General features: G+C 35.7%; 1 protein-coding gene across 1 annotated transcript in view; it reads left to right on the top strand.

The window, feature by feature from the left end:
- LOC119821917 (solute carrier organic anion transporter family member 6A1-like) overlaps positions 1–16,746 on the top strand; it is a 56,620-nt gene extending 39,874 nt beyond the window's left edge. Inside the window, exons 10-13 of the mRNA XM_042055619.1 lie at positions 4,512–4,699; positions 6,588–6,652; positions 15,253–15,390; positions 16,562–16,746. Coding sequence (XP_041911553.1) covers positions 4,512–4,699; positions 6,588–6,652; positions 15,253–15,390; positions 16,562–16,746 — 576 coding nt within the window. The remainder of the gene's footprint in view (positions 1–4,511; positions 4,700–6,587; positions 6,653–15,252; positions 15,391–16,561) is intronic.
- The last annotated feature ends 3,766 nt before the right edge of the window (positions 16,747–20,512 follow it).

A 20,512-nucleotide genomic window follows, 5' to 3' on the forward strand; every position in this document is an offset into this window, starting at 1 on the left:
TGGTAAAACATGCATATGGAGTTGCAAAGGTCCACCATGCCACCATACAGCAAATGTACATTTATTGAGAGACTAAGTATAGTATTACGGTTGAACTACTTTCATTTGTGGAAATCCTGCTTAAGAACATACTTCTCATGGAATTTTACATAGTTTTCCTGTGCTTCTATGAGACACAATTCATAATTCATAATAATTTTGTCAAAACAAAAGAGATACTTTCGTTTTACTAAACCAAAAATAATGTGTCTTTTCTATATAGTAATATTATAGACAGTGGAGCTCTTTGAAACTCATTTATGCTTCAAAAATACTTTTTTATAGATTTATATAATAAAACCCTTGGACTTCTCTCTATGACCTTGGCCTTTTAGCTGGTTCTTATTAGCTGATGCAGCTTTGAGTACAGGAAAGCAAGGCTCAGGAGTTCTGTCCTCAGCTTCCTACTTCAACGGAGACTTCATTCTCACTATCAGTGGGGAAGCTACTTCATCTCACCCAAAGCATTAAAGACTTCTTAGGTGCCAAAGAATGATCTTGAGTTTCTCTGAAAGTTCATACTCTGTTTCAAAACAGAAAAAAATCTATCAGATAGGGGACCATATGAGAGTTAACAAATGGACTTTTCATTTCTTTTACATCTTAATTTGTTACAAAATCCTACAAAAGAAATTGATATAGCAAGTCAAGTAGTAAATATCTTCTTCAGTTGATCTTTGCTTTAACTTCTGAGACAAGATCTCTCATTGGATCTAGAGTTGATCGGTTTGGTTAGGCTGGATGGCCAGTAATCTCCAGGATCTGCCCTTCTCCCCTTTCCAGTCCAGAACTAGGGTTACAGATTCACTTTTCTCAAATTCAGTTCCTCTTGGTGCACGACAAACATTCTATTAAGTGAAACATCTCCTAATATTTGCTCATATATTTTACTTTTTGTAGGCAATCCTTCACTTAGTTTTATGTTTAAGCTGAAAATACATTTTCTTCTTATAATATATTCTGAGTACAGTTTCTCCTCCTTCACTCTCTACTAGATCCTTCCCATTTTCATACCCATTAAAATCCACAGCCTTGCTTTCTCTCTATTGTTAGAAAACAAGCAGGCATCTAGTAAGAATAAGAATGAGAAAATTAAATTAAAAACAAATTAGGACCAAACAAAAAGAAGAAAAGGTGGTGTGGCCTTTGAAGTAATTCATCCCCACACATTTCTGACTTTTCCATCACATCATTTGATTTACTTTCTCACCTGTCACTCCCACCTTGAAACTTTCTACCCTGTTGTCTAAAATCAGAAAGTGTTCTTCATCCAAACACTACTTCCTTTATTTCATCCTCTGACTAATGTCTACTTTACTCTGGAAAGTGCTTTTGGGTAGTTTGAGTCAGTAACTATTTCCCTTCCTACAAGCTTCACACTAACAGGTAAACATCCTTTTTGTTCCTCTGTTTTAGAGCATGCTTTGTCCTCCTTCCCCTCTCGTCGATTTTTCTCTGCAGAATGTATTTCCTTTGCACCTCCTTTTCCTCCAGGTTCAGCCTTGAGACATTTACTGTGATTCTTTGCAGAGGACTTAGAGCTTGGGTCACTAACACACTCTCTAATATTCATGATAATTCTTAAATTATTAATGAGAATCTAATTTGATACTTCTATAATGCCTCCACTATTTCCTTCCCAATAATATTACATGTATATATAAAAACATATATAATATTCATCTGTATACATTTGTGCTTCCATTGAACAAACCTTAGCTAATTTCCAGTCAGAGTTTATATTCAGTTCATGACTTCAATATCAATTATCTTGTGCAAGAGGTAGGCCATTATTTTCAGTTCATTATAAAATACAGACTTCTCAAAGTCTTCAATACTTTTAGAACCTAATATCCTAAAATCTCACCAACTGACTACTAAACTTTGTTTTCAGTCCTGTAATTAGTCATTTTATTCACTCTGTGTTTTGTAGACATTTACTGTACTGCACCTCGGTCCTTCAGATCTGCTCAGCACACTTATTCACTTGTACTCTGTCCCAGGAGTCCAACATGATATAAGGGATATTTCTCCTCTGGAATTTTAGTGGATTAAAATGTCAGGAATCCTTGAAGAACATTAGAAAGATAGAGAAAGAAAACCCAAATCAGTATGCCATTTTCTAGTTTTTCTCTGTTGCCCCTCTGGGCTGAAGATCTTTATTTCCGTAGTAAAACTTTCTCGTGTGACTTTCTTATTTTGGTTCCAATTAATTATACAGCAAACTCTCTCCCATCCACTTACTACATAATGGCATGTAGGATTATTTTCAGTGTTTTCTCTGTCATCGCCCATTTCTTCAGCACTGCATTTTGTTGTACTGTATTTCACTAGCCTGTGGGCTGTACGCCAACAGTTATCCTTGCCTTGGTTGTTCATTAATCTCAGCAACCTGAGTGGCTTCTAAGAGTATAGATTGAAGTTCCTTAACCTAATTTTGCAATTGCCAATTTTTGTACAACTTACTTTTCTCATCCTCTCCTGGATTTTTGTTTTCTTACTCTTTCCCATTCTTTCTATCCTCGCCGTTGCTGAACTTGTTGAGCATGTAGTCACTCACTGCTTTATGGTCGACTGCTTTTCTTCTCTTACGTGGAGCATATTTCTAGATTACCACGTAGCTCTCTTCCATATGTTCTTTGAATGTCTTCTCAAATAGCAGTTTCTCACGTACGCGTTCTGATACTCCTCTAAGTACAAAAGTATTTTTCCTAATACTCCGTGCATCTTTTCTTTGCCCTTTTTTTGCTTGATAATAACCACAAATGCACCATATAAAACTTTTTGTGTTCTCTAGTTGCCTTCCTAAGTAGAAAATTCTCTAAAAGACAAACAAATTTCTGTTGTATTCTTGACAATATGTCCCCTCAAATTAAACTGTTGTTTGGCACACAGACATTTAGAAATTAAGGTGAAGTGATAACTTTAACTTGGGTCTTGGTTTATTTGTGTTATTTAACATGCCTACTAATTAGTCAGCGAGGCTGATATGATTTCACACTCTTACTTTCTTAACCGCTCAGGTCCAAATCATCCATAAATCTCTTATTAGCAGTACATTTACTTAGTTGTTTCTCTGTTATAATTATTGTTTTGTAGCTCAGGGCATTTTAAATATCCTAATAAATTCCTATATGATCTCTTTATCTCCAAACATTTTGTAATCATTTTAGTGTGTGTCGGAGTGTGTGTGTGTGTGTGTGTGTGTGTGTGTGTGTGTGCATGTGTATTTCTGCCTCCCCAGTTCCGGGATTGTAATTACTGTTCTGTGTGCTCTTAAAAATGTTTGGTCTCAGCCGGGCGGTGGTGGCGCACGCCTTTAATCCCAGCACTCGGGAGGCAGAGGCAGGCGGATCTCTGTGAGTTCGAGGCCAGCCTGGTCTACAAGAGCTAGTTCCAGGACAGGCTCTAAAAAAGCTACAGAGAAACCCTGTCTCGAAAACCAAAAAAAAAGAAAAAAGAAAAAAAAAAAAAATGTTTGGTCTCTGATGTCATGTGCCTACTGTACTTAATAAACATCAAATCTATCATTATTGTACACAAAGGAAAGAATTAACAAGCTTACCCAATCTTTCATAGAGTAATTGTCCATATTTTAGATCTCAGCTAAAATTTAATTATATTCATTGCATTCTCTTTTAATTGCCCTTAATTTATATTTCTGTCCAATGATAATAAAATTAACATAAATTGGCTACTATTTATTAAATTTGTAGAACTTTTCCTTATTTGCAGTAATTATATACCCACAAACACCTACACAAAAAGTAATTCATTGATAGGTTATATATCTCTTATTTAACAATTAATATTGCATTTCTTAAAAATGTACAAAAAGTTTAGCATGATAAAACTCATTAAACTTGGCATTCTTACCTGGATATGGTGGCACATGCCTTTAATCCCTGTGGTCTGGAAACAGAACCAATCAGACCTCTGTGAGTTCAAGACCAGCCAGTGTTATGGAGTGAAACCCTGTCTAAGGAATGCTGAGAGCTGGAGAAATAGTCTTCTACAGGGAAGAGCACACCAGCTAGGTATGAATGGTCAGTCCTGAAAACATTGCACAATAACTTTATAGAAAATGAGAAAGTTACATTTCTGTCTATACATATGTGTAAATATATGTTTATATTGTATATATACTATATATAAATGTGTGGATGAATACATATTATATATACACTAATGCAAGTATATATATGTATAATATATAATATATATAAAACAACAATTAAAAAAGAATCTATGGACTTGAAAGGGGTACGTGGAATGGTTTAGAAAAGGTAAAGGAAGGAGAAAATAGTATGATTATATTATCATCTTAATAAATAAAAATTCATAAAACCAAAAGCAGTTTGAACACTGGGCAGTTTCCCTTTGAATATTGATTTAATTTATTTTATTTTTATAACAATAAATTGTCTCCTGATTGTTTCTGAAATACTCTTTTTTATATTTAATATTCGTAGACATACTACAATTGTTCTTGCATTAAAAAAGGATTGGCAAATGCAGATTCTGAAGGAGATCCTATTGATGCCATTCCTGGAAAATGTAATACCAAGTGTCACACGTTACCTTTGTTTTTTGCTTTTTTCTTTTCTTCGATTGTTTTTTCTAGTTCGGCTAGTACACCAATATCCTTGATTATACTCCAGTAAGTATGTAATACTCATGATTATTATATATTTAGTACTAAAGAATTATACATTTAGAAATAGTTCATATTGCTACAGCAAAAGATTTTCTGTGGTTTAAAGTAATAAATAAAGAGGGAAAATATTTATGTTGTAAAATTTTGTGTATAAGTATAATTTTTCCTTATACTTGTTTATTTGCCTAACATATAGATGTTACATTTAGGTTCACTTTAATTTAAGACTAAGTTACATGTTTTTGGAATTGCACAGATTACTCTCTAATATTATTTAGAATTATGTAGAAACTGTATCTATGCACCAGTAACAAAATACAGTTAATACAAATCATAGATTACATTCACTTTTTATAACACAAATGAAGAATCCATAAATCGGAATTTTTTAATTGTTGCATAAATGTGAGCATAAAATTGATTCTTTGGAATGGGTATTCAGCTCTAGTTCTATACTTACAATTCATGTGTTCTTCTAGAATATGTAAAGTCTACCTAACATTCATTTTTATTCTAAAAACAGAATAAAAGGACATTAAACTTACCTTTTCTAGTTAATAAGTATATTTGCATCCTAACAATCCTGTAAAAGATGACCAACAAAACAGAAAAAGAGTAGCTCATTTCTGGCATCATCACAAATAGCTGTGGAGTAAAAGTAGAGACAGATATGTGGAATATCCTACTAAGCATATTATTCCGATAGAAAAAAAAGCAGGATGAAGAATAAGAAGGAACTGGAGGGAGAGAAAATGGGGGAGGATATGATCAATATATATCATATGCATAATGAAATTCTCTAGAATGGATAAGCATAATTGATGAGATATATGTTTTTGTTTTATGTTGTAGTTCAAGTGTTTTGAAAGTGGATAGGGTCTTCCTGTATAACCCCAGTTTTTCTCAATGCTTTTCTTTGTCTCTGCCTTTCTGGGGCTGGGATGCAGCCAAATGGTCATCTTGATAGGGTAGTTTGAAGATAGAAAGAAAAACAGAGTTAAAGGGGGAAGCTAGAGAAAAAAATGTAAGTGTGTAATAGTGATATTTAGAGATATGATAGCCCATACTAGGGAAATATTTAGCTTTGTTAAAAGGGTGAAAATTGTCACTTTTTTGGAATATGGAGAAATCTTGGAACATATTAAGACTTCTCATTTAGGCAATTAATGATAATTTTGTTAATGAAAATAAAAGTCAAGGAAGAGAAAATATAAAAGAACCTATACTTGAGTTGGTGAATATCCCATTGAGAATAGACACTTTCTACCATGTCTGAAGTAGAACTCACATGGTGGAAAGAAAAAAACATATCATGAAAGTTTTCCTCTGACCTCTGTAGCACCCCTCCCTCTTATTAGAAAATATTTCCTGTTTACAATAACCCAGTCAAAAGCCTGGAAGTTAAATGGTGTTTACCAAAACAATTTTTGGAATGTAGAATCCAAAACCTCCAGCAAACTAGAAAAATATGAAGTGGACTTCACAAAGATGAAACGGATTCTAAACAAAATTGGACCTGCCAGCATGAGGAAAGATGAATTGAGAGGCAGTGAATTAAGTCACTTCAGGAAGAGAAGGCTTAGGCAGATTTGATCCATGAAGTTCCTTCTCCTGGGAAGAATGAAGAGCTTTGTAGACAGCATGTTTAGATAATGGAGAAATGGAAAAATTTGTACTCCATCTATATGGCAAATTGAACTTTTGTCAACTAGCTAAAGATTTGTATACTAAATTATGCAACATACATATTTATCATATTTTATAATGTATAAATATATAATTTATAAATGCATGTTTATTATATATATTCACAGTATGACATAATATATAATATATACTTATATATAAAGCATTAACCTAACACATAGGTAATATTGTTATTTGCTTTCAGAACTTTACCTAACAATTTAAAGTCCCTGGGCATGGGTGTGACCTATACAGCTTTGAGATTATTTGGTATGTATTTTAAAATATGCCTAATGTATCAAATTGTTCATATTTATATATAAATTTGTTTATATGTATATTTAAAATTACAAATGAATAATAATGTAAAATAACACAAAACAAGTGAATAAGAGATTGCTTGGAAAAAGTTGGGAGCTGATTAAATTTAGAAAGAAAATGTGTGAAATAAAAGTTATTCTGTTAAGTAAAATACACATTACTTACATTGTGTCAGGCTGGAGCCATGAATTTGGACCTGAAGTTTCTTTATCATCTCACAAAAGTGACCTTGAGAGATTACACAAAACATCCACATACTCACAGTCATTTTCTGCTTCCTATAAGCTTGTGAAGTCCCCAAATTAAATGTCTTCATCAACAATGAGTCTCAATTTAATGCGTCTATGAATTTAATTTCTACAAGAACAAATTGAATTTTCTGGGGTTTCCAATGTCATTCCATATCCATGGTGGCATTTTTTACCTGGCTTGATCTTTCACGGACCTGTGAAGTATGAACAGCTATTATGAGTTCACGTTTGCAATAGCTACATTATGCCCAGAGGACAGTAATTTACAACTCCCTTCTCCATCCTCTGGTTCTTATATTCCTTCACCCACTTCTTCTATAATGTCCCCAGAGCCTTTTAACAGAGGAGGGTGATAGAGATGTCACATCTGTGGCTGAACACTCATAGCCAAGTATTCTTAGCACTTTGAATGGTAACAAGTCTGCAATAACACCTGCTGCAATAGAAAGGTAGACAAAAAATAAAGACCCAGAGATAAATACTGGGGTTCAGTCTGAAAACCAGAAAAGCAAAGCAGGCAAGAAACTAGAGAAGTCTTACCTCTACCAAGGCAGGGAAACAATGAACGAAACAGACTAAGGATCTTTCTCTTCCCATTTTATATTTCTTCTCATGCTGGTGTTAAAGATGTGTGACTCCCTAGGACTGGGATTAAACATTTGAGCCCCCCGCCAACCTGGATTTGTTTCTACATTGATCGTGTGTAGCCCAACGTGGCTTTGAACTCACAGAGATCATCTGACTCTGTCTCCCAAATCCTGGATTAAAGTTGTGTGTCACCATTACCTGACCTTTAGTAGCTTTAGCTTTGTCTCTGGTTTTTAGACAGGATTTATTTTTCAAAATACAAATAATATACCACTACATTTCTCCTTTGTGTCTTAAATAAAGAAGTCTATAAATAATATAAGAAAAACTGATGTGGGATGTCATTCTGTTTATATGTTGCTTTTATTGGTTGATGAATAAAGCTTTTTTGATCAATGGCTTAGCGGAGTGAAGCTAGGCAGGATACAGAGAGAAAGTAGGCAGAGTCAGGGAGATGTTATGTAACTGCTGAAGGAGATAGATGTCTGGAACCTTTCTGGTAAGCTACAGCCTCATGACAATACACAGATTAATAGAAATGGTTTAGATAAGATTTAGCTAGGAATATGCCTAAGCTAATGGCCAAGCAGTGATATAATTAATAATATTTCTGTGTGATTATTTGGATCTGGGTGGTTGGGAACAAAAGAGAAGTCTCCATTTATATAAAAAAAAAACCTATATACAAGAAGTACAATAACTATATACAATATAAATGGGTGAAAATATATCAATAATATCTATTCAATTTGGATTTGAAAAATTCAGAGAAAATACTCCACATCTATCTCATCTTGGTGAATCCAAATTTTTGTACCTAATTTACATTCTACAACAACTTGCATTATCATTAAAACTATCCTTTGATATCTCTCAACCTTATATACATTACATTTCTTTAGTGAATTTCTTTTCTGAGTCTCATAAATGAGGGAGACTATAACTATAACTATCTTGTCTTCAACTACCTCAGAGACCCAAGAAGGAAATAATATTAACTGAGTAAGCAGGAAATGCAAGCAAGTGACTTCCAAAAAATAGGAGAAGTAACAGAAAAAGCTGTCTACCTGAATAGTTACCAAAGGTCCTCTGCAGAGTTGAGGCGTCTATCTTTGGCCTACAGGCCTAGCATATCTGATAGACTTTTCTTTGAAGAAAGACATACTGAAGGGCTGGTCTCTCCTTGTTTGCCAATGTTTGTCAATCACTTTTTTGTGTGTCCTACTTGTCCAATTAGTACAGAATACTGTCAGCAGTCAAGACAAGGGCATTTTCTTGCTCAGCAACTTATTTTCGCCACAAAGAAAGTAAACTCCTTCTTTGATACCCATTATCACCTCTGAAGTAGATTGGTACTGCCAGGAGCAGACATGCCTCGCTGTCATAAAAAGGAACCTAGGTTATTCAATCATCTTAAATGTCATATTCGTTTGATCTCTGAAATGTTTGAAGATGACCTTCTATCTAAAATGTATCTTTGTTTGGCCTTGAAAAAATACCCAGTGTGGCTACAAGTTCGATTATACTAGGTGATTAACTATTAACCTGCATTTTCTTATTATCCTAAATGGTTGGTAATAATAATTTTTTAAGGAGTAGAAATTTGCCTTACATTGTTAAATGAGCTATACAGGTAAAATTTAGCAGGAGCAGAAATGTAGATACATTTTATTCTAAAAAATTAATCTCAATATACAAAATTATATACAGTATAAAACATCTAATCCAACATAAAACATTTAAAGCTAGTAGCTGCTTCTTAAAAGTATATATAATAATCTACCTTTTTATCTTATTGTATTTACATCCTCCCTTTTTTATTTCAGAGAAGATTCAATAATCTACTTTTTTATCCTACCATGTCCCTTTTTTCTTTTCAAAGCAAGATCCTTGAATCTAATTTCTTTTGTTTAGCTTTGTTCCAGACCATTACCAATAATAACTTGCACCTAATCCCCTAAACAATGACAAATATCCATAATCCATTGAACAACCCAAAACCAGCACCTCACCACTTGGGAATGTGAGCATCAGATTTCTAAACTTTCTGCTGTCTGGGATTAACAGTATCTTTAGGGGATCCTGAAAAGAAAAATTTGGGTTAATTTTCAAATTCTGAAAGAGGTAGCTATATCATGTTTTGTACAGTCCATAATGGGAAAGTTCAGGGCTTGTTTCAATTCCTGACTAGAGTAGTCTGTTAGGTTGGATCATCTCAGCTAGCCATCACAAAATAGTTTTGATCAGTCCAAAGCTGATCCTCAGATGATATTTTTCTATCTAAGTGGTGTTATTATAGTCCTGGAGTCATCATTGTGGGTGCCATCATCCTTATAAAGACTTCAAAGATGACTGGTAGGCATGCTCATGGTGCACTGCAGAAAACTGATAACACTAAAAAAAAACCCGAAATCATGTACAGAAAGGTAGATGAAATTTTTTTCCAGAATTAGCTAGTACTCTACATGATCGGTAATATCATGACACAGAGTTTAAATATATACTTATATATAATACATACATATGTGTGTATATATATATACTAATCTCATAAATCTTTATTAATTTTTATTGCTTTATAAATAATACCATTCAAAACTTCCACCTCCTCCCCTCCTCCCATTTCCCTCCCGCTCCCCAACTCACCCTTTCCCCTCCCTGTCCAGTCCTCAGGGCAGGGTACCCTGCCCTGTGGGAAGTCCAAGGCCCTCCCCTTTCCATCCAGGCCTAAGAAGGTGTGCATCCAAACAGACTAGGATCCCTAAAAGCCATACATGCAGTAGAATCAAATCCCAGTGCCATTATCATTGGCCTCTCAGTCAGACCCCATTGTCAGCCACATTCAGAGTCTGGTTTGATCACATGCTTGTTCGGTCCCAGTCCAGGTGGTCTTGGTGTGCTCCCATTAAATCAGTCACACTGTTTCAGTGGGTGGACCAACCCCTTGTGTTCCTGACTTCCTAGCTCATCTTCTCCCACCTTCTGCTCTCCAACTGAACCTTGGGAGCTCAGTCCAGTGCTCCGATGTGGGTCTCTGTCTCTTTCTCCATCCATCATCGGGATAAAGGTTCTATGGTGATATTCAAGATATTTATCAATGTGGCTATGGAAAAAGGCCAGTTCAGGCACCCTCTCCTCTATCGTCCAAGGACCTAGCTGGTGATATTCCTGTGAACACCTGGACACCCCACTAGAGCCAAGCCTCTTGCCAACCCTAAAAATCTTATACCTTAAGAAAAGCTGTCAAAGGTTCAAAATAAAGCCGAAATATTATGAGTTGAGTAACAATAAAATAGTTTGTAAATATTTGTTTTTCTTATGTCCCATATAAGGCGGCTCTTTTGACAAAGACAGAGATTTTGAATTTCACTTTAATAAGCATGCTTGGGTTTAGAGAAGGGGAAAACCACACTTTAACTCCAAAGCCAGCTTTAATCATTAACTGTACTAGGACTATAAAAAAACTACAATTGAGAGCTAAGTCTTAATTTTCCTCTTAAAATTAACTCAGAGACTTTTTCCACATAAGTTTTTAATTTTTTACCTAGTTAAAGTTGTAAATTGATCCATTCTAAGGTTATGTCTTCCCTCTGCATTAAAATTATTGTAAGGAAATATTTGGACTATAATATGTCCAGAATGCAGTTAAGTTCAGATCCAAATGATCCACATGTGTCTTCCGTAATTTTTTTTCAATCAAAATTAATTCTTTATCAACTTTAGCTGATAATTTCCTGGGGCTATTTAAGTTCATTCCACCATCTAAGGTTTTGTTTAAATGAATCAGTTCATTGGGTTTTATCCCAATTGTGGGCCATAGCTGGGAAATGTCTCCTAGCAATCTTTGAAAGTCATTAAGAGCTTGCAATTGATCTCTCCTAATTTGCACCTCTTGGGGTCTAATTTTTTTAACTCTTTTATAACTTAAATAATTAATAGAATCTCCTCTTTGTATTTTTCCAGGAACAATTTGTAATTACCAACAAGGCAAAATTTTCTTCTTCAAACATTCTTTCTAAAACAACTACATTTGAATAAGATAGAAAAAAATGTCATCTGTGTAATGGCAAACTATACATTCAGGAAATTGCTTTTGTATCATATCCAATGACTGACTTACAAAATACTGGTACAGGGTGGGGCTATTTAACATTCCCTGTTGTAGAATCTTCTATTGATATCTTTTATCAGGCTAAAAACTGTCATAAATATGTAGGCAAATTTTTTCTCTGTCTTTTTCTTGTAAAGACATAGTAAAGAAATAATATTTTAAGTCAATAACTATAAGAGGCCATCCTTTAGGTAATAGAGAAGTCAAAGGAGTGCCAGACTATAGAGAGTCCATTGGCTGAGTCACTTTATTAACAGCTCTTAAATCTGTTACCATTCTTCATTTTCCAGATTGCTTTTTAACAACAAATACAGAAGTTTTTGAGGGGTGGTTGAATCTTCATTATGTGGAGCAGATAGATGTTCCTGTACAAGCTGTTCTAAAGTGTGCAGTCTCTCTATTGTTAAAGGTCACTGCTTAGCTCATGCAGGTTTGTCTGTCAACCATATTTAAAGGTAGGGCTGTTGGTGCCTTTGAAATATCAGGAACTGTGGTCCCCTCTTCCTGTACAACCTCAATGGTTGGTGAATGTTCTTTATAAAATCTTCTAATGTTTTTCCCTGAAACATATGCTAATCTATGGTTTGTTTCTAAGATTGGAGAAATGTCAATCTGAGTTGTCCTTTGTTGTAACAAATCACATCACCACAAACTCAGTGCTATGTTAGTTACATATGGTTTTAATATTCCTCTCTGTTCTTCTGTCCCTGTACATTCAACTTATCTTGTGCTTTGCTTTACCTGAGATAAAGTTCCAATCCCTAAAAATGGAACAGTTATGTAATGAAGAAGCCAATTTGTATGGCAAGATTCTGATGAAATGATTGTTACATCCACACCTGTGTCTATTGGACCTTCAACGACAATGCCATTTGTTCACATTTTTACTTTGGGTCTTTATTCATTTATAGAAGCCTGTCAAAATACTTGCTTTATGGTTTCTGTTGAATTTTTGTTCTCCTATAGATGTTCTGTTATCCAGAGCAATATGGTTTCTTACAACAGGTATTAGCTTCTTTAATTGCTCTGGGATGGAGTTTTCTCTAAGGTGGCAAGAAATGAATGAAACAGATTTGGCATAAAGGCCAAATTTGGCATAGGAGCCTGTGAGAGGCTCCTTGCAGAGTTTCCTGATGACAAACTATTACTAAGAATATTCTTCTTGACCTTCATTCATTAGTCCAATGACTGCCACATAATCCAGAAGGGAGGGGCATTCTGAACGGATTATTCTTAGAAAAATAAAAACATTGTTTCTAGGAGCACCTTGCCTAAAATCCCTTTTAAAGTGACATTGTTTTCCACAAACATAATATTTTACATTTTAATTTTTCCTCAAAGCTTTGGAAATCACTTCTCCTATCCATATATTATCACGCTCTTGAGATTCTATATTAACTGTATCTCAGATTCATTCATCCAAGGTGCTGACCTTGCCTTTAAAGACCTAATTATTCTTTTTCATAAAAAATTTGCATTCTCAAAAGCCAGAGATTCAATTATCATTTGTTAGCTTCTGAATTTGGTAACATTCTATTTACTGCTAAAGTCAATCTTTGTAAGAAATCCATAAAGTCTTTCTTTAGTCCCTGAAGAACTTTAATAAATGAATCAATTTTCTTTCCTATTTATCCAATTCTGTGCCAAGCATTCAAAGTTGATGCTTGGCATAAATACAGAGTGCGGTCATCATGTACAGCCTGCCTTTCTATAGTAACATTGACCTTGGGAGATTTCCCTACCTCTAGGTTTAGTCCATTGTTCAACAGTCTTGGCCTCTATTCTGAACCAGGTACTCCACTGTAACTCTAAAACTTCATTAACCAAATCTTTCCAGTCATTAGAGATAATTCTGTAACAAACTTGCCACAAGTTTAATATTTACTTCAGAAAAGTTGAATGGATGCCATAGGGGACTATTGCTTCCTTGAATCTCTTTAAATCTAACAATGGCACAGGAATCAAGTTAGCTACAACAGAGCCTCTGCCATTTGACAATTCCTGTAAGGTTATGGGATATATTAAGGTAGATTATCTGAAAACCTTAGGCTGTTCCTCTCTGTTCTTATAATGCAACATTGAAATTGGCTCTTCATTACATTCTTCTGCCTGGATCTGGATCTTTCTGTGATCTATTTTATTAGTGTTTTTAAGGCCTGTATCTTAGAACTCAGATTAATAAACATTTTTAGTGACAAGACAAAAATCATAATTTTGATAAAGCTTATAATTGACATTACCATAAATCCCATTGAAATTAGATATCCTCTTATTTAATTGTTCCATTTTCAAACTATCTAGGATATCATCATACAGAGATTCCAATATCTCCATTATAATGGTTTTTGCCATTTTAATGTGAGAGAACACTCTATTTTTAACTAATTCTTCCCTTTAATAATTTGTAATCATCTTAACAAATCTATCAATGATGTTGATTAAGATGTAAGAATGATTGCTGCTATGTAGAATAGAGTTTCAAGGCAGCTACTACCTTGGCATCAGCCCAGAAAGGGGTTCAGGGAGAGTCTTCAATCCATGATGAAGATACACACACACACACACACATGCACACACACACACACACAGAGAGAGAGAGAGAGAGAGAGAGAAAGAGAGAGAGAGAGAGAGAGAGAGAGAGAGAGAGAGAGAGAGAGAGAACACAATAAAACATAGTCAGCTAAGGTTGGAGACCCACATTCAGCTCCAATGGGATACCCATGTGCAGTTTCAGCCTGTGTTGTTGGCTAAAAAGGCTCAGGCAAATTGTTTTTTCTTGAATTCATACCCCAAATATTGGGTGCCAAATGTAGCATGAATGATAAAAACCCAGAGATACATATTGGGGCTCAACATTAAAACCAGAAAAGCCAAGTAGCCAAACAGCTAGAGAAGTTTTGCCTTTACCAAGGCTGGCTGACTGCAGACTAAATAGATTTGAACTCTCTCTCCTCCCATTTTATAGTCCCTCTAATGCTGGGATTAAAGGTGTGTGACTCCCTAAGACTGGGATTAAATGTATAAGCCACCATGACCTGGATTTATTTCTACATTGATTTTGTGAAGCTCAAGGTGGCCTTGACTTAACAAAGCTTCATATGATTCTGATGCTGTCTCCCAAATCCTGGTATTAAAGTGTGTGTCACTATTACCTGACTTCAACTGGCTTTAGCTTTGCCTTTGGTCTTCAGGCAAGATTTATTTATCAAAATACAAATAATATACCACTACAAGGAAGCTTCCCTGCTGCAGATCAGGAACATCAAAAGTCTATAGAAATAAATGGTACTTAGAATGTAATTTTCCAATATGATCATTTAGAAACACATCAATATTTTCTTTTCTAGGTCATACAACATTTCTATACATGCAGGGATCAGGATATTGATTGTCATGATCAATGAGACAATTGATAAAAAATATCCCAGTATTTTAAATAATGGGTTTAGAGGATCATGTGTTTGTGTGTGTGTGTGTGTGTGTGTGTGTGTGTGCGCGCATGTGTGTGGTGTTTGTGAGAGAGAGTGTGTAGAAATTATTCTAGTCCTAGTCAATAGTGTATTTATAAAACATTTATTTCATCATTGACTATTTTATAGGATCCATACCTGGACCACTACTTTTTCGATTAACAGCAAGTAGTTCTTGTATTTACTGGGACATTAGTAAATGTGGAAGTATAGGTCATTGTTGGATCTACAGTAAGACAAAAATGGCCTTGATATTGTTGGGACTATGTAAGTAATGTGAATTATATATATATATTTAAGTAAATAAAATTGATTGTAGAATTTTCAATTGCTTATAACAAGGTAATAGTTACCATGAGTAAATACTTTGATAATTAAAGGCTTATACAATTGTGTAGGAAGTATTTTATAAACCAATACTACAGAATTTATATGAATACTTGTTTTGCTAAGTGGGCATCATTCCTTAAAAAGGAATGATAATTGGTATAATTTCAATTTGTTAACTAATTTTGACTGTTCATGTATATAATAAAATTGGTTTCCCTCATGGATTTTTCAACTTTACATTATTAAATATTAGATAAATCTGAATTGAAATATAGTTGTAAATAGCATCTTCAAAATATTGTTTGTTATCTCTCTAAAGACTAAACTTGATCATTTTACTACTGTGGAACAGTCTTTGTACACTATAAATATGTGTTACATAGTTACATGTTAACTAGAGAGCTGACTGACCAATAGATGGACAGGTGGAAATTAGGTGGGACTTGCAGATAAAAAGAGAGTGTAAAGAAGAAGGAGGAAGGACACTCAGGAGTTGTAAGGAAACATGAAAAGAAGCAAGATAAACTTCCTCCATTGAAAAAAGTTGCTTCCACCTGGCACAGTATAAATTATGTTAATATATATATATATATATATATATATATATATATGTTAATTTAAAATGTAAGAGCTAGTTAGTAATAAGTCTGAGCTATTGGCAAGCATTTATCATTAAAAATAAGTATTTGTATGGTTATTTGAAAACTGTCTGGCAGGACAGAAAAGTCCACCTCCGTTTCTCCTCTTTTGGCAATACTAGATAAATTATGTCATTTTTTTGTTACTGAAATTCTCAAAAAATTACTCAATATCTTTTTTTCCAAAAATAAATTTCCACATGTCATTGCCTTGGGCAAAAAGTTGGGGTTTGTTAAATAAACACAAAGCAGAACAACTGATCAGGATGCAGGACAAAGATATGAGCTCTCAAACCTTTGTCCCTAGTAATAAGTTTTTCATTCAGAGTACTCTGCCTTCACAAACCATGCCAACAACCAAGAACCAAGTATTTATATCCCCGAGCCTATTGGCTCAAACTACCATATTCTACTCACTGGCCCTTGTAAGCCAATGGTGGCATCATAATGCAAAATGCATTTACTCTCAGTACTGCTTAAAGAACCAAAGTCTCTGGAGATTCAAGAAAATCCCTTGACTGTAAACCCACATAAAGCCAAAAGGCCAATTACAGACATCCAATATTTAAAGGCGCATTATACACATTACGTTTCCAAACCAGGGGAATGGGGATATACTGAGGATGCCCAAAGTATGATCAAAACACAGGAGTAAAAGCATGTAACCTGGGCCAAGTGTCAGGGGATTTAGATGGCTACACCACTCCAGCTTTGCAATACACTCTCCTACTTCCAGTTTGCTGTTCTCTCTGGTAGCGATTTCACGGTTTCGATATCTCCCAAATCTTGTTGCCTGCACTGCTACCTGAGATTGACTTTCACAGTTTCATAGACCGGTCTCTCATAGCCTCTCGTCTTCTTAGACTCTTCCTGTTGAAGAGACTGCCCTGCCAAGTGTTGGCTGGCCTCGGCAGCAGACTGAAACTGGGAAGGAGGAATTTACAACCCAGCCGCTCACTTTTACATCTTTCCCACTCCTATAGTATCTTGTGAACAACCGTGTCGGATTTGGTTTCCAGTTTGCCATGGGCCATGGCAGCCTGGAGTCACCTCTGTAGTAACTTTTGTTAGCTTCCTCAGAACAGAAAACCCTCAGGCCCTCTTTTACAAATCAAAAGGTTGTCGGGGTGCCCTTAGGGTATCTTTTCCTTTATTCCAGTGCAGAGGTCTCTCCTTATTAATGCTAACCTCCTTAACAATTACAACCACTTTTCCAGCCTCTATTAGTAACACTAAACTTCCTAGGAGTCCTTTTCTCTCAAAACTACATTTTTATCTCTTCTGTCTCACTTCCTTTTTGTGAAGACCTATATAAGAGGAGACATAACACCAAGCCTAGGGTACAAAGATATGCTGTCTTGAAATATCCTCCACGAATGAAATTAGTCTATGTATTTTAATTTGGCTTTAGTCAAGTTCTTGGAACACAGGCAGAAGACAGACAAATGCTGTACCCAAACATCATAGGAATGACTGCTAGACCAGTTATCTTTACTCCCCTCTGGATCTTCTTGAACTGTGCTTCCATTGTCCAGATTTCCCTCAGCATTATTGTTCTCCAGGATCCTATTGGAACAACTCATGAAGTTCTACTTACAGAAATCAATTGCTTTTCTATTCCACAGTTTCAAAATTTTCTACTTTTCTTCAAAAACCAACATAGTCAAGTTCTTCCTAACAATAACCCGCCCACTGTTACCAAATTCTGTATTAGTTGTTTTTTTCTAGTGCTGTACTAAGGTGTGGTGACTAAAAGTAACTTATGACAGGGTTTATTTTGATGTATGCCTCCAGAGTGACGAGTCAATCACAGTGGGCAGGCATGCCAGCAGATGGCAGACATGACAGTGGGTGCAGGGAGCTAAGAGATCGCATCTTCAATTGTAAACATGAAACAGAGGAAATGAGGTAAATTAGGATAAGGCTATGAATTCCCAAAGCCTATTCCTAGTAAAGAAGTCCTCCAGCAAAGCCACCTCCCCTGGCAGGGTCATCACCTGGGGATCAGTGTCCAAATACCTGAGACTGTGGGAGAAATTCTCATTCAAGCCACTACAATGAGTTACTTTTAAAAGCAGGGGTTGGAAGAAAAAAAGGAAAAGGCCACAGTAAGGTAGGGTGTGTTTGGCAAGAGTTAGGAGGGCAAGTGGGGGATGAATGTATAAAATAGAATATGTGAAATTCTGAAGGAATTCCCTTAAAAAATTACATTTAAAAGAACCTTAATGGTTTTATTAAATACAGGCAAACATATGCCCTTAACATAGGGACAGTGTTACACTAGGAGCATCTGTGACTAAACCCAGAGACTAATTGACAAAATGGAAATCCATCCTTAAAGGAACTTGAGGTAACTGCCAGGGTGGAGTGTGCAGCCTCAACCGTGGTTCAGGTGCCACACCATCAATTACACGGTCTGAAAATATTCAACAGACTTTACAGAAAAAAGCATAATGCATGAATCTTAAATCATAGGACGTTTTGAATAACATGAGAAAATAAGCATTCCTCTTTTGTGCCTCCCAGAAGGCAGATCATCACTTCATCCAATGACCTTATCTACCTGTTAGCCAATCAGCAGTCATCTTCTCTTTAGTGTCAACTGCTGTGCTAGTAGCACATGGCTTGTGTCCAGGTAGCCTTGATTTTTACATATTAACTACTCCTAACTGAGAGAGAAGAGATGCCCAGGTATGGTGGAGAGGAATTCTTTTCAATGAAATGAGAATAAGCTTCAGAAAACTCATCAGATCAAGTTTCTAAGATCAACTCCAAGGGCTTCGCTACGCACGAAACTACAAAAGGAGAAAAAAGAAAGTCATGCTAATTTAGATCCTTTACCTCAAGAATGATGAACAAGATGAATGATTAAAATTGGAAGAGTGTTTGTGGATAAAAGGCATGAAAAATATGTTTCGATTTCATTGATAGCAGCATGTTGAACCAAAGTAATCCTGCCTGTGTGCTGTTTTTGTAAGTCTGTGCAGTTTGGCGCTACATACAGTTTCATGTACTCACTGGAGAACCTTGGAATATGTTACTACATTATGAAGGTATAAAAAGTTTATTGCAGGGCCAGGCGGTGGTGGCGCACTCCTTTAATCCCAGCACTCAGGAGGCAGAGGCAGGTGGATCTCTGAGTTCGAGGCCAGTCTGGTCTACAAGAGCTAGTTCCAGGACAGGCTCTAGAAACTACAGGGAAACCCTGTCTCGAAAATACCAAAAAAAAAAAAAAAAAAAAAGTTTATTGCAGAGACAAACAACAGAAGACAGTCAGGAAACTGGATAGGAACCAGAAATAAATTCAGAAGAAATGAAAAGCATAGGAGATACATAGAAATTCAAAACTAACAAAGGTAGCACCATCTAATAAGTCTAGAAATGTGCAGAAAACTAACCAATTGATGAATGGACAATGACAATTTCTCATTACATACTAAAGATCCTACTGTACTCCAACAAAGAAGAAAAACTTGTCTCTCTGACAATATGTATAAATCAGATAGATATCATGTGTATTATTTTTCCCTTTGATTGCTATAAAAGCAGTTGAGTCTTGGTACTTTATAATGAAAAAGAAAGTTTATTTAGTCCATGGATTGGGAGTTTCAAATTACAAATAGGACTGTAATTCTCTGTGGGCCTTTTGACTGTATCAAATCATGCTATCTGACATAGTGTGTAGAACCTCTGCATTAGAGAGCGATCACATTAAGGGACAGGATGCTAAAAGAGCCAGAGCGTAGCCTCAGTGCTACCTTGGGGAAAAAAATCAATGTCAATTACTTGTAAAATCTGTATCCCTAGTGTTCTCTATGAGTCCCTGACTATGCCCTAACTCTTATAAGATGCATCACCATGGTCTTAGTACAACAGGATTCAAGCTTCGAATGCATGAGCACCGAATCTGCAGCATTCCATCCCTGTCCACTGAGATCTGAGATGTCTTAACGTAAAATATAGTAAAATTCTATCCTCACAGTGCCAAGGCCCCTTGAGCATCCCTGCAAAGTTCAAAATCCCAGGTTCACCTAAGACTCAAGGAAAGCACTTTCAGATATGAGCGGTTGTTTACAAAAATTACATGCCTGCAAATTGGAAGTGTGACGAAAGAGGACAAGCATCGTTAGTTCTAAGGGAGACGTCGGGAGATAAAGAGGAGCGCTGAGGACTTAAGGAAGATTGAAATCTGTCACAGTAGATATTGAACCTTAAAACTCCAAACCCAGTCTCCCAGGAACACAGTGCCGAAGGGTGTCCCCTCAGGTAACCTATGCCTGTGATTTTGAAGACCCTGCCAGATCCACAGTCTCTCTTTTGGTCTGCCTCTGTCCTCTGTCTACTTTCTCTGATGCTGCTTACTATTGCTAACTGCTCTGGATGTCTATTGCCCACTTCCAAAGCTAAACTTGGCATTGCCC

The sequence above is a fragment of the Arvicola amphibius genome, chromosome 8 (assembly GCF_903992535.2).
Source record: "Arvicola amphibius chromosome 8, mArvAmp1.2, whole genome shotgun sequence".
Taxonomy (NCBI): Eukaryota; Metazoa; Chordata; class Mammalia; order Rodentia; family Cricetidae; genus Arvicola; species Arvicola amphibius.